The sequence below is a fragment of the Balaenoptera physalus genome (genome assembly GCF_965194825.1).
Source record: "Balaenoptera physalus genome assembly, chromosome: 10".
Taxonomy (NCBI): Eukaryota; Metazoa; Chordata; class Mammalia; order Artiodactyla; family Balaenopteridae; genus Balaenoptera; species Balaenoptera physalus.
The window spans coordinates 75,793,164-75,808,527 of NC_138889.1; the positions used below are offsets into that span (position 1 = coordinate 75,793,164).

The 15,364-nt window shown below is 50.4% G+C and overlaps 1 protein-coding gene across 4 annotated transcripts in view; it reads right to left on the minus strand.

The window, feature by feature from the left end:
- PTPN5 (protein tyrosine phosphatase non-receptor type 5) overlaps positions 1-15,364 on the minus strand; it is a 56,239-nt gene that overhangs the window by 26,723 nt on the left and 14,152 nt on the right. For 3 of the 4 annotated variants that reach the window (XM_082476645.1, XM_082476643.1, XM_082476648.1), the window contains exons 2-3: positions 14,444-14,593; positions 7,161-7,241 (exon numbers count right to left, since the gene is read on the minus strand). In XM_082476645.1, coding sequence (XP_082332771.1) covers positions 7,161-7,185 — 25 coding nt within the window. In that variant the 5' untranslated portion in view covers positions 7,186-7,241; positions 14,444-14,593. The remainder of the gene's footprint in view (positions 1-7,160; positions 7,242-14,443; positions 14,594-15,364) is intronic. The other variant, XM_082476644.1, reaches the window with a different exon arrangement.

Below are 15,364 nucleotides of genomic sequence, written 5' to 3' on the forward strand. Positions count from 1 at the left end.
CAACTCCCAGGAGTGTCAGAACTGTTTCCACACAGGAAAATGGATGCTTGGCCTCTCCAGCAAGTCTGGCTCCTCTTCCCACCTGACTGTGCAAGTAAACAACACTCCTCCATGTGTCTGCTGGTTCTGAGAGGTCCCAGGCATGCGGTGGGGAGTCATGGAAGATCCACAGACCCATATTATCCACTCCACGCCTGAAGGTCTGGCCCGGGACTTGACGCCTGGGCCCTTGACGCCTGGGAACATGCACAGGTTTTTGTTGTTGTTTATACTCCACATCCTGGCAAAATCATCACCATCATTATTAGCTACCATTTATGGAGCACTGTGTAATAAGCATTTCACACACATCGGCTTATTTAAACCTCCCAAAATGTCTTATTATCACCCTCATTTTGGAGTGAAGAATTTGGAGCTCAAAGTGGTCAGATTATTTACCTGAGATCAAGCTGCTGGTCGGCAGCAGAGCTGAGATTGGAACCCAGGTCTGACTGCCCCCTCCCCCAGGACCCCAAGACCCAGCTAGATGGGCTCCTGCCTCCATATCTGTCCTGGTGTCTGAGAATAGTTAACCTCTACCATCGTTGATCAGTGAGTACCTGGGTTGGTACCTTTCTTCTCAATACAGTGGTATCATTACAGACTACTCTCTAAATTAGGGTTCTCAGCACATCTGGATGGTGTTGTTTGTCTTTCTTTAATTTCTATCCTAAAGTCTCAAAGACAATTCATAGTACCACTGGCCACATAAACACCCCTAAATGCATTAAAAGTCCCGAATGAAAATAGAGCCATCAATTAAAGAACTAAAAGTCAACAACAGCACCTAAGCTGCTGAGCGTCGATGGGCACAAGTGACATCTCAGTAATGATACTATATCCAAGTCTGTCTTCTCTACGTTTGTCCATCTGGGCTCCTGCACCTGCTCCCAGACCATTTGAACCAGTACCAGGCACCAGATCAGGGGGCTCTGTGAGAACAAGCATTAGCAGGTAGGGGATAAGGCCCATTCTGAGGTTAACCTGTTCCTTAAGATGCTTTGATAGCTGGTTCCTCAAGACATGAACCAGGACCCTACTCATCCTTTAGGTCACAGTTTAAAGGCCACTTCTTCCAGGAAGCCTTCCCTGACCGCCTCCCCACCCCCCCAAGATAAGGTAATATTATTGTTGTACACTTCCATGGTACCCTGTCCTCCTGAGAGCAGGGACGAGGTCTCTCTTGCTCTTCACTGTATCACCAGTACCTGGTACAGCACTGGGCACAAAGTGGACGTTCAATAAACGCTTGCTGAATCAATAACAGGGTCAGGCTGCCTTTTCAATCAGCCCTTGTTGGCTTCTGGCAAAGACCTCATCTATGTCAGGGTGGGATGGCTGTGAAAGCTATGGCCTGACTCTCCCTGATGACCAGGGGTAGTCACTGCATGATGAGGATAACAAAGATTTCCTCAATACAGGCCTTCCCTTTACTTTATAAAAGACCACCCAGGATGGACAGTGGTCTCTTGCTGAGACCTAGACTTTGACCTCTTCAGAGGAGGGTCCATCTGATATCCATGATGGTACAGAGCCTAGGGCTGGGCTGGGGGTAGCCTTCAAAGCACCAGGACTTAAGGTGTGGAGAAGTCAGCTGTTCCTACCAAAGGGGCAATGACCTACTCAGGCCTTCAGTGGCTACTCACAGCCTTGCATAGACCCAGCTGATCATGACACACTTAAATCTCAGGGTGGCGGGGACTGCCATGGCTCCAACCAGCTGCCGGCTGTAGGAGGCCTTTGGGAGCACCTTGTTCCCCAAAGCAGTGTGGTCTGACATGCCCCCATGCATTCAGATGAGGGCCCTCCCAGTGCAGGACTGAGCAGGGGGTGGTGCCCCACGAGGGGCCCCAACCGCAGTCTGACCTTGGTCCCTGCAAACATTAGGAGCAGGCCTGCTCATGAACCTGCCCGCTGGAGACGCTGTGAGCAACGTGGTGACGTCATGCCATCACCAGCACCTACCGTTGCCTTATTCACCTCCTTCCCCTGCCCTGTATCCCTGAGGAAGCTGCTGGTCCCAGGCTAGGCCTGCACTGGTGCTATTCAGGCAGGAGCAGAGGCCCCAGCATCAGCAGGGTTGCCTGCTTTCTCGCAAATGTGAACACCTACACACAGAAGGGGAGAGAGTGTGAGTTTGAATGTTTAAATGTGTTTGGGTGACTGTGAGCAAGAAAATGAGGGAGGAAGTGAGCAAGTGAGGGGGAGTGCAAGAGAAAAGAAGGAGGGTGAGCACGTGAAAAAGAGCGTGTGCACGCGAGAGAGGAGAAACCTATGTATGCCCGTGCACGGACCTGGAGATACACCGGTGCCCACCACAGTACCTAGGGACTGCGTGCAATGAGGGAGGGTTGGGTTAAGGGGCTGGGGACAGGACAGAGAACCGGAGGGCAGGAATGTGCCTGCTTATCTGCATGTGCAGGAGAAGGGGGCGTCGTTGCAGGAAAGAATGAGACCTAAAGAGGAAACAGAGAACAAGCAAGTGTGTCCATCTCTAAGAAGCGTCTCTAGCGGAAAGGGGTGGATGACAGGGCGATGGAGTTAAGAGGTCCAGGATGTGCAAGAGGAAGAAGACTCAGAGGTGCGGGAGCTGCACGTGCCCAGGGGACTGCGTGTGGGTATGTGCACGTGCATACGTGAGCATGAGGCTGTGACAAGTGACAGCAAACATGAGCGTGTGTGCGCCTGCGTGGAACGCCCCCGGGGGTGCGAGTGAGCGTGCCTGTCCCGGGGGCAGCTGTGGGCTGCCTGCAGGTGTCGGCGATGCCTGAGGATGTTTTCACCCAGAAATCTCAATCTGGGAGGACCGGATGACCTGCTTGGCGCCGGTTAGGGTCTGGGTGACCGCGGCCGCGGGAGTGTTGGCCATGTCGCCCCCGCCTGGCAGCTCGTGTGGGAATGAGTGAGTCACCCAGGCATGGCTGGTCCTCACTCTGCCTCGCCTCTTAGTCTTGCCCAGCGGGGAAGACAGCTGGGAGGGGGAGAGATTACTCGAGGGCTGTATTTTTACATCATCATTATGCAACTGCTTGCAGTGTCCATGGGCTCATTCTAAAGGCCCAACGCCCCAAGTCTCTGGGCCTGTATGCCTCCATCTCCTTTTATGTCCAAGGTGCAGCTTAGGCTGGTGGTTGTGGCTGACGAACACTGTGGAAGTCTACTCCTTACCAGGTTCCAGGACCACCCTATTTACAATGCCAACCATCCCCCCGCCCCCCGCACCCGGCCACCAAGTCCCGGTCCTTTCCCACCCCTCCCTTTTTGGCTTTAATTTTCTCCACAGCACTTATCACCATCTGCTATACTATATATTTTACTTATTTATTGTCTATCTTTCCCTTAATAGCAAATGCCTATGTCACTTGCCACATTCCAGGCATTGTCCTGGGCTCCATTTAATCCTCCAACAACTCTACATGGTAGTGAATGTTATTCTTGCCATTTTGTAAATGGAAGGCAGATAGGTTAAGTAGCTTGCCCAGGATCACCCCAATGGTAAATGGTGGTAAATGGTGGAGCTAAGCCTGGGTCCAGAATGCCTGCTCTTAACTAGGGCACGATACTGTCCTGTGAGGGTGGGAAATTTTCTCAGGTTGCCTCATTGTTGAAACTCCAGTGCTTACACAGTGCCCAACACATGGAAGAGGTCAGTGAATACTGAGTAAATGGATGAAGAAATGAGTGAATGAATGTTGCCATGGAGGATGGAATAGAGAGGTAGTTGCCTTCAAAGAGCTCACGGTCCCATGGAGGAAACAGACAAAAAGTTATTTCAATATCACATGAAGATGGCGTCATGGGTGTCTAGAAGGGCATATAACTTGTCTGGCCCCTGGAAGGCAGGCTTTCCAGAGGAAGGACACAGATAGGGACAGGCACAGTGACATCGCCCAACTCCTCCAAACTCCTCCCTGGGGACAGACATACCTTAGTTCTTCCTGCCTCAGTCCAAAGGGTGCCAGAAGATCATGATGGCTCAATGGCGACAAAGAAGGCAGAATGGGGTAGTGGCCAGGAGCCTGGGCTCTGGAAGGAAACTGCCTGGAGGGACTCCTCACTCTACTAAACACTGGATGAACCTGGACAGACCCTCTAACCTCCCTGGACCTTGGTCCTTTCTTCTATGAGATGGTGATAGCAAATAATACCGACTTCCTAGGGTAGCAGAGAGGATTGCATGAGATATAGGTTGTGACACTATGATTTATCAGAAATATATAATTTGCCATTCAGATGACCAAAATATATATTTCTCATATATATTTGGTCTTCCGCCACAGTTCCTAACTCACAGCTCCCAAAGTCTTTGGAATTTCCTGAGCTATTAGAGCAGTGGGATCATATTTGGTCTCTTGTCCTTAGTTCCTGAAAATGCTTCAGGGAAGGTGACTTTTGGATCCCACCCAAGGGTGGGGGCTGGTTGCCAGGAGAACCAACCATGCGATTAGAGCGCTGGAACTTTCCAGTCCCAGACCTGACCTCCAGGGAGAGGGGCTGGGGGTTGAATCATTCGCCAATGGCCAACGATTTAATCAATGATGTTTATGTAATAAAGCCTCCAGAAACATCCAAAAGGACAGGACCTGGAGAGCTTCCGGGTGAGCATATGGAGAGGTGGGGAGAGTGGTGCTGGGAGAGGGTATGGGAGCTCCGTGCCCTTTCCCCATGCCTTGCCCTACGCATCTCTTCCATCTGGATGGTCATCTATATCCTTTAATATCCTTTTACAGTAAACTGGTAATCTAGTAACTAAAATGTTTCTCTGAGTTTTGTGAGCCTTTCTAGCACATTAATTGAACCTGAGGAGAGGGTTGTGGGAACCTCTGATATATAGCCAGTCGGTCAGAACTACAGGTAACAACCTGGGCTTGCAACTGGCGTCTGAAGTAGAGGGCAGACTTGTGGGATTGAGCCCTTTACCTGTGGAATCTGATGCTAGCTTCCTGGTAGACAGTGTCAGAAATGAGCTGAATTCTCAGATAACCTGCTGGTGCTCCTGCACTTTTGCATACATGTGAAAGCATTTAGTACAGTGCCTGGCACAAGGCAGGCAATGTGCCAGGTCCAGTGGAGATGACCAATACTCCTCTTTGATTCTGTGCTGGTTGTTGGCTTTTGGGGAGGAATGGGAGAGAGGGTTGAAATTAAACATATCACGCTTATTACTGTAGCCTCTCTGCGGTGGCTTCATCCCATTTTCCAGAAGCAGCTCAAAGCAGGGCAGGGGCCTTGTCTGTTATACTCACCACTATATCCCTAGCACCTAGTACAGCACCTGACACATAGTACATGCTCAATAAGTATTTGTTGAATGAATGCTTGTGTGATTACATTTATTTTCCTTGTGAGGATAAATGTTCATATTGTTGTTGTTTCCATTTGCAAATAAAGGACTGGAGGACCAGCAGGTTATATGACTTGTCCATAAATACACAGCCTGTGTGCAGAACAGCCAGATTCCAAGACCAGACCCCATGCTCTTTCCTCCACACCATGCTACTCTCTGGATTCCTATACATGGTGTCCTATTTTCTATGGATTTTTTTCTAGCCACTGGGGCCATCCCTGGTTGTAGAATCATCTCTGAATTCTATGACTCATATCTGAATCACAGAACTGTTTAATAGTTGAAAGGGACTTGTGATGTCACCTCGACCTCCCACCCATTGTGGAAATTTCCTCTCCAATGTCTATCCAGACAATACTTGAATACCTCCAGTGATGGAACACTCATTTTCTCCTGCATTATCAAGTTCAATGACTGGACTATTTTTAGAGTCAGAAAGAAAGTTCAGCATCCCATGGGCCAACAGGCCTCTAAAATTTCTATGTATTGGATTTATGCCCTCTTCATAAGACACACACAGAATGAATATGCCGTCCCCTTCACAAGACAGCCTTTCAGATGTTTTCAGACAGCTCTCACATCCCTTTGGAGAAGTCTAGTCCTCAAGCTAGCTGTTTTGGGTCCCGCAACGACTCTGGTCCAATGGCATCCATCCTAGCCCATCTCAACAGGCCGTCCGAAGTGTTTTGAGCAATGGCACCCCCTACTGGGTAAGGTGAGAATTACACTGAAGGGCCCAATGCTCAGTGGGAGGCTGGAAGAACTTCAATGCGTAGCTGGGGCAACTGCTCATGGGGTGAAAAAACAGCCACTTATTTTAAAGAGTCATGGCTTTAGAGTCACACCGAGTTGTTTCCCATGTCTATCTTAAAGAGGGTCACTGAAGACTCGACACTCTAAGGTTCCTTGCCAATCATGAGGTTTCTAACAAGCTACAGGTTTGAGAGTTCAAAATTAGAATTCAGAATCGGTTATTTCTTAACAAAAAGGTTTGGGAAGGGAGCTGTGAAAATGTGTGTAGTGTTACAGGATTACGGTGATTTTTCTTTTCTTTTTCTCTTGTCTTTATTTTCTAATATTTCTACAATGGATATTTGTTATAAGGAGGAAAAAAAAACAATAAAAACTTTTATAAAAGGAAAAAACACAAAAAAATTTCCCACACCTTCCTTCCTTCATTCCTTCCAAGGCTGTTAATCATGACTTGGGTATTTGGTCTACAACTGGACGTGTTGCTTCTCCATGGGCAGGAGTGCCTTGGTAATGTTTCTGTGGCGACAGCAATGGCCCGTGGTTCAAGTGTGGTCAACCAGACTCAAGCAGCACAATCTGGCATTCACAGCCAGGCTTCTCCTCAAGGTTGTCAGGGATTTTCGCCACGTCGTCCACCCCACCCTTGGCTCACGCCACGGCCAGGCTGTGTTTCCTAATCTTACCTTTCGAAATCTGCCCGGCACACCACCGGCCAGTGGTCACGTCCTGATCAAGCCTGGACTCCCCAGCTCTACACCCTTCTCTCCACCCTCCCCGCACACCCTCAGCTGCCTCTTCTTCCCTCCAGCTGAGTCTAGAGCAGCTCCAAATGATAACAGGTCAGAAAGACATCAGGGATTAAAAAAAACAAATCCTCATTGAAACGAAGACCTACAGACCAGCGGAGTCACTCCTCTAAAGCAAATCCACAGCCACCCAGGCTTTCCTCCAGCCCCAGTGCCATCCGGAGCTCTCTTCCTCCATTTGGAGCTCTGGGGGACCTGGTGCTGGGAAGACTCACCCGGCAGCCTCTCGCTGCAGCACATGTCCAGGGCCCCTCCCTCGGAGTCATCGGCAGTGTGGTTCTCTCTCTCTCTCACTCCTGCAGCAGAATGAAAAATGTGAGATGAGGCTGCTGAGCTGGGATCAAGACAAAACCCTGAGCAAAGAGAAAAAGCCTTCTTTTCTTGCACTGTGTCCCTTGGAGTAACCCTGTCCCATTAGGGGGACCGGAGGAAAAGACCAACCTACAGAGGGGTGAAGCTGCAGAGGCAGAAGCAGAATTTTACAGGTGTCTTCCAGGTGGAATAACCACCAGCAGCATCTCTAAAAAAAACCACCATCGGCACCATCATCTCTGCCACAGAAGGAGGGCTTACTCCGTTCAAAGCACTTTACAAACTTTATCACACTGAATCTTCATCAGGACCCCATGAATTAGGGATCATTCCACTGGCTCAGAGAAGTCAAGTAACCTGCCTCAGGTCACACAGCTCATTAGGGTAGAGCTGGGTACGAAATTACAGTCTAGGACTCCAGGCTCACACTTTCACTGCTGTGCCATTCTGCCTCCTAGTTCCTGTGGGTTTGAACCATGGGTGAGCAAGAGGGATCTGGGTAACATACAGTGTGTGTCCAGCTCCCCACATCTGCACATTCCCTGTGCCTCAGGCAGTAAAAAGTGGTATGCAAAACTCTCCTCTGGAAATTGCTAGAAAAAGTAGCTGTATATGGATGTGCATATTCTAAATGTTCTATTTCTTTTTGAACTCAGAAAACCCTCTTTCTAGCTCATCAGGGCACCTTCCAGGACTATGCTGGGGTCTAGCTTTTCTCCTTTACCCAGTAAGCTGGGAAAAAGGTTGCTGGAGATTAGCCAGGCCCCAGTGTCTGCACTTTGACATATCCTGAGGGTAACTGCGTTGCTCTCAGGGCTTCCCCTGCTTTGGGAATAGCCTGCTGTGCAGGTGTGGGCTCCAGTGGCTCTGCCTGCCCTTCGTGTCTGACCCCTGGCAGTAGCTGACTGATCCAGGGCTGGACAAACCAACTAGGCTGGGCCAATCAGATCCTCTCCTCTGCACTTTTCAAATGCATTCTGGGGGCTGAATCACGGTAGCCACAGTGTCCTGGAGAGAAGGTCCAAAAACACCTGCTGCCAAGGGTCTTGGAGCTACTCCATTCCGGCCCATCTTGAGTCTTGATTGGGCAACATGTCTGTTAAGACCATAAGATGCCCCAGGATCCTTCCAATAAATTCCAACATTTTAGCTCAAGCCAGCGGAATTTGATTTCTGAAATTGGCAACCAGAAGAAACTTTAATACAGCCTTGCTAGCATAATACTTCCAAGAAGTTCAAGAGGTCAGCTGCCTCTCCACCCACTAGTCCTGCAATCCTGCCCCTCGGACTGGTCCTGAGGTAGATTTCAGGCCCAGCTGCAGATCGGAATCAATGAAGGGCAGACAGGCCGGGTTAAGGATGGTGACCATTTTCATTCTGACATCTTCTGCTCTCAACTGGCAATTGTTTTATTTTTTCCTCACTCCAATTGGCAGGGTCTCTGAGAATCCCAAATCCCAGGGCCCAGCTCTCCTATGGAGAGAGGGCTGCTATCTTCAAGGCCCTTTAAATGTCTCCTGAGTCTCTCCACTTTTCTCCCTCTTCACTACCTACATCTTGGCCCAGGGCAGCATCTCTTGCCTAGATTACTGTGGCAGTCTTTTAACTGGTCTCTGGCATCCACTCAGCCTGGCCTCCAAAACATTCTCCATATGGCTCCAATACATACGGCTTCATAGGTTGTGCAGTTTACAACCTGTACATCTGGATGGGGCAGGCCTGAGCTAGGATCAACTTTTTCACAACTCAACATTTATCATATAACTTTCCTTAAAAAAATACTTGAATGGCATCCTATTACACTTGGAACAAAGGCAATGGCAACCTTTGACATGGTTTATCAGATCTTGAATGGTCTAACCCCTGTTCATCCCTCCAACTTTATTTCATGCCCATTTCCCCTTTAACCTCTGCACTCTAGCTACACTGGGACAGGCTCTTTCCTTCATGATGCCTTTGCACATGCTTTTCTCCCTGCCTGGAGAGCCCCCCACCGCTCCCCGAGCTCTACTTCCCAGTACTTTTTTTTTTTTAAACATTTTTATTGGAGTATAATTGCTTTACAATGGTGTGTTAGTTTCTGCTTTATAACAAAGTGAATCAGCTATACATATACATATATCCCCATATCTCCTCCCTCTTGCGTCTCCCTCCCACCCTTCCTATCTCACCCCTCTAGGTGCTCACAAAGCTGATCTCCCTGTGCTATGTGGCTGCTTCCCACTAGCTATCTATTTTCTTCCCAGTACTTTTTACTCACAACACTTGACAGAGTTTGAAATTTCATTTTAACTCAGGCCATTATATGACTAACATTAGATTATAAGCGACACGAGGGCAGGGACCACCATTTCTGTTTCATTTACCATTGTATCTTGAAAGCTTCGCATAGTGCCTGGTTCACAGCAGGTGTCCAATAAATAAACAAACACTTGTTGAATAAGTGAATGTTGCCCTGATCTTCTTGGAAAAACATCAGGAAACTCAAACATGGCCATTATCTGAGCTGTCTTTGTGAAGGCAGTCTTTGTGAAGTCACTTGGAACCTTCCTCCACAGCTGCTGTCCACAGCAGGCCCAGAATCACACATCGGGAAGGCCCCTCATTTAGCAGAGGAGGAAACGGAGGCACAGAACAGAGGTCTGACTTGCCCCAGGTGATATATCGAGTGGGTGGTTGTGTGGATTGCGATGGAGAACACCTACCCCCTACCTCTTGATCTGAAGCTTTTTCTTTATCTTGAAGTGCGCCCCAGCTGGAGGGCAGCCCCAAAGGCCTGGCCCCTGGCTCAGTGCAAAAAGGTAACTGAGGTATCCAGATACCTCTGGAGGGGGACCCATGTGTGACTCACAGCTGCTTTCACACCTTAAGCCTCCCAGGCCCCAAGCCGTGTTCAGAATAGCTCAGCGCTGCATGTGTGCAGCGGACTCTATAAATAAGCTTCCTAGAAAATGACTAATTTCATAATCAGGAAAGCGGAAAGAGTAGCACCTCTCGTCTGTGGAGGAAAATGGAGCAAGAGCCTGCTCTCGGCCCTGCAGATGAAGGACTCCAGGCTACCTCGCCAAAACCTGCATGTCTAGGCTGTTCAGGGGAGGGTTTTAATTAGATTTCCAAAGAGAAGAGCTGGTCCATTCAGGCTGAATGGAGAAGCCCAGTCTCTGGGAACTGCCCTCCTTCCTCCCTGCCAAGAGCAGAAATAGCTGCTTGCAGTGGATTACTGCAGGCTCCTTCTCTCCCCTTCTCCACTTCTACCAGCCGGGCAACAGGAGCAGAAAACTGGCCTGTGACGACAGGCAGTAACTTGCTGGGCTGGCCCCTCACTGCTGCTCTTAGAACCAGAGAACCCCAGACATAAAGGGACTTGGAGATCACCCTGCCTGTCCTTCCCTCACCGATGGAGAATGTCTGGGAGGGAAGAGAACTTTTCCAAAGCCATTGCCCCATTCAACAAGCGTTTACTGAGCACCTCCTGTGAGCAAGGCACCAGGGCTATCCTAGGAACACAGTGGTGAACAAGCCAGGCCCTCCCCCCTGAAGCTCCCAGTCTTCCAGGGGAGACACACAGGCAAACACGATCATTCCCACAGCTGCTTTAATAGGCTGTATGCACGTGATACCTTGGGGAGCTGAGCTTGGCTCGTGGTGAGGGGGCGGAGGGTGGATGTCTTCTGCAAGGGGAAGATAGGACCTGGTTCTTAAAGGATGTTTCTAGGTGGATGAGAGGGTCACAAAGGAAAGAACTTCCTTTACAGTGCAAACAGCAGGAGCAAGAGCAGAGCATCTCGGAGGCCTGAGATGTATGGAATATTTGGCATTAACTGGAAGCAGGTTGGTCAGTGGGATGGGGAAGTGATGGAGGCCGGGCCCCAGCAGAGGCACCTGAGCAGGAATCCTGTCCTCTTCCACTTGACCCTGGGGCTTCCTCTGAACCAAGATGTGCCACAGGCTCCCCTATCCCTGGGCTGAGGAGGTCTGTCACAGGAAGGGCGATCAGTGGCATGTGTTTGAGGAATAAACATTAGGCCCAGCTGGTGGCATCTGATCTGGTCCCAATCTACTCCTTTTTTGAAATTGGGGTGAAATTCACATAACCTAAAATTCACCATTTTAACCATTTTAAAACATACAATACATTCACAACGCTGTGCAACCACCACCATTATCTAGTTCCAGAAGAGTTTCATCACCCCGAAAGGAAACCCCATACCCGCTAAGGAGTCACTCCCATTCTCCCCTCCCTCAGCCTCTGGCAACCACTAATCTGCTTCCTGTCTCTCATAGATTTGCCTATTCTGCATATTTCATATAAATGGAATCATACAACATGTGGCCTTTTGTGTCTGGCTCCTTTCACTTAGCATAACATTTTCTAGGTTCATCTCAGTTGTAGCACGTATCAGTACTTAATTCTTTTTAATGGCTGGAAAATATTCTACTCCATGAATAAACTATATTTCATCCATTCATCAGCTGATGGACATCTGGGTTGTTCCCACCTTTTGGCTACTGTGAGTAGTACTGCTATGAACCAAACTTCTCTTTTAAACTCTGCTCCCAACATGCTTACGACTTTGGGCAATCCTCTCTCACCCTGGGCCCCTGAGGCCTCATCTATAAAATCAGGTGGTAAGGTCCTCCTTGAAGCTTGAACGTCGTCACCGTCATTTGTCCATTCGTGTGTGAAGGTAATGTGTACCTGGCTGGGTACTGGAGACCTGGCCTGGACCAGCCCACCTACCTTCCTGGAGCTCATGGCTGGTGGGGGAGACAGGACAGCTAACGCTGTGGCCTGGGAGAAGCGTGCTAACAGAGGCCTGTCTGGGATGGGCTGGGGGCACCTCACCTCTGCCTGGGGGGTGGGATGGTGGATGGGTGGGTGCTGTCAGGAGGCATCCTGGAGTGGATGCCAGCTTTGCCCAGGTCGTACGCAGAGAAATAGCTGACAGATTTGGGGACGGAGGCAGAGGAGCTTGCGCCCTCTTCCCAGGTGGGTGAGGGGTGAGGAGGAACCGGGATGCTGAAGCCAGATTCCTGGGTGGGAGGCTGAGCCCGCAGGAACCTCCTGACCCAACCCCAGGCAGACATGCCCTCTACCTTGGGCTTCACGCTCCTGGGGCTCCCGGGGCCCTCTAGACACCCCGAACTGTCAACTCAGAGCCTCTGCCACCCTCCTGAAGCTCCAATCCCACCAGACATCCCTAGTCTCTGAATCAAACCTGTCCACTCCCACTTCTAGGCCTTTGTTTGTGCTGTTACCTCAGCCTGATGTTTCCTTTCCTCCTCCTGCCAAATCTTACTCATTTGCAGCGTTACCTCTTCCACGAAGCACCCCCTGATCTCCTGGGAAGAATCACGCTCTCCCATCTCTGGGCCACGCCCCCGCACCCCTGGCTCACACTCCTCTCTGCCTCTGACTTTGTTCTGCTGCTTAGTTAGCTGTCTGTGTACCCGTCTCTCCCACCAGGCAGCCAGTGACTTAGGAGTATCCCTAGCCCCTCAGCCACCCCCTGCATCCCAGGTGTTCAGAGCCCGAGCCTGTTGATGTACATGTTAAAGGTCAAATGGAGGGCAGTGGCAGGGTCTTAGGGTTACTGGTTTTGGGGTTCTGGGAGGGCAGAATCTAGCCAGGAGCTTCCCAACCTGGAGAAGATGGCCAGACCACGGCCGGAAAGAGACCCATAATGCCATCCAGATTTTCATCGGCACGTTCAGCGTACAGGGGCAGAGGACATTCTGGCTTCATGGAAAACCAGCTGACCACCTCATGCACATGAGTCATGTGTCCCAAAGCAGGCAAGTGGAGAGGCCTCGCCCCTCCTCCCTGGGGCAGCGGCAGGGAAGCACACACATGCTTGCTCACCGCGCTCACTCATCATCATCCTTAAGGTGTCTGGATGGGGAAAGGCACCATCTGGGGCCAGGGCAGGAAGCCTTCTCAGCACAAAGCACACTGGAGATGTGAATGGAGGAGAGAGGCTGGCTTTAGAACATCCAAATAGGGAAACTGAGGCAAGAGAGGTTAAGTGACTTGCCTCAGGTCACACAAGGTGTGAACAATTGTTTTCAGGTGGTTAAAAATCCAGATTCCCTTTTGGGAGTTACCTCTCTCTTCCCCGGGTGCTCTGCTTGTCCCTTGCTACAGGGAGGGTCCAAGACCAGAGGTCATTCTGTGTCACACCCCAAAGCCTTCTAACAAGCAGCTTTCCTGCCTAAGTTACTCAGTTTCTGTTGCTGGCAACCACAGAGCTTAGACTGATGCATGCCGCAAACTCGTGGAACAAATAGGCTCTGAGCCCAGGACTCCCAATGCTTAGTTCACTGCTATTTCCATCCTGCCAAGCTGCCTACCCTCCCTGCCCACCTGTCCACTGTCCAGCCATCTGTCCCCACGTCTGAGCAGACTGCAAACTCAAGAGTGTTCTGGATCCCAAACACAGGGTCTGAGTGTTCTCTGCTTGGGACGTGCCCAGATGAATGATGACTTCTCCAACTTGCTCTGTTGGTGGGAGACTGGGGTGTGGGCCTGGCAGGCACCCCAGGGAAGGGAAGATGGAAGGGTGCTGGAGAGGCCCAGCTTGCAAAGAGGTGGGGGGGTGGTGCTCGGCAACAGAGTTTTCCATCTTTCTTGTGAGTCCAATTCAGGGACTGGAACATTCATGTGTTCACTTAGTGTTTACCAAACACCTACTATGTGCAGGCCACGGGGCGAGGCCCTGGGGATACAATGAAGTACACGCTCTCACGGCACAGTGGGGGAGTGCAGGTAAGCAAAAGGCAATGGAACACAGGTGGCCCGTTTGGTAGGAGACGTGCAGGGTGCTGTGGGGATGCTGGTGAGGCAGAGGAGTCAGGGAAGATTCCCAGGAAGGGATCTCTGATGAGACATGAAGGAGGAGTGGGGGTCAGAAGCTGTGGAGTGAGAGAGGAGCAGCTGGGGTGCTCCAGGCAGAAGGAGGCCCGTGAATGGGCCTGAAGTTGAGAGGAAGCAGGGCACACTCAAGGAATGGAAAGAAATTCAGTCTGACAAGGGCATGTGGGAAGGGAGTACAGACAGGGAGATTTACCAAGGTGCTCATTTGTGATGTTCTTTCTCCGTGTCTTCCTCCTCTCTCCCCTTTTTCCCAGAGACATAAGGCAGACCTTAATTCTCACAACAGCCCTAGAAGGAACATACTATCATTACCTGTAGTCTCTAGATGAGAAAATAGAGATCCAGAGAAGTGCAGTGACCTGCCCAAGGCCACAAAGCTAGTAATGACAGATCTGCTTCTCGCCGCCCATATTCCTCAGCTCTCTTCTCTTCTGGCTTTCAGCCTTCGTTGAAAACAACACTCTGAAAATAGGAAGAGAGTGAACACGAACGTAACAGCAGACTACAGCAGTTGCGTTATAGATGTTCCTTGAAAAATCCTCACCATAGGTCTTTGGGGCATCATCCCCATTTTACAGATGAAGAAACTGAGGCGCAGGGGGTGAAGTGACTGTGCTAGACTCTCACAGTGGGTGAGTCAGTGAAGGAGCCTGAGGGAGACTCCAGTCCCCAGGGCTCTGAAGGAGCTCACTGCTGCGGGGCCATTACCTTGTGTGTCCTCCCCAGGAACAGAACGACAGGAAGTGCTGCCCTGGACCCCGACCTCAGGTTTCTCCACCTGAAGCAGCGGCCCCGGAAGCCCACCTTGGGAGACTGGCTGGAGCGGAGAGTGTGCATGATGGTGGCAGCTGTGCTCCATTACTGGAGGAACAAATGTGTTCCATGGCCAAGGACCCAGCAGCCCTGGGCTCTAGTCCTAGGCCACTGTAGGACCTTGGTCCAGTCATTTCCTCTAATCTGAGTGTCAGTAGCCACAAATGAAAATCAAAGGAATTGAATTTAATGACTTTTAAGGGCCTCTCCTTAAGGTCAAGTTTCAATTCTGGGGCTATCAAGGTTTGATGAGGCGGAGGCGGTGGAGTGGCAGGGAAGCAGCAGAGAGTGATCCCAGCACCAGGGCAACAAGCCCTTGGTCCCTGCAGCCTGGGGCAGAGGCTGCCCAACCTTCAAGTGGGGAAGGTGTTCCCACCCCAGCCAGTTACTCATGGAGGCCCAGCTCAGCTGTGTGGGTCA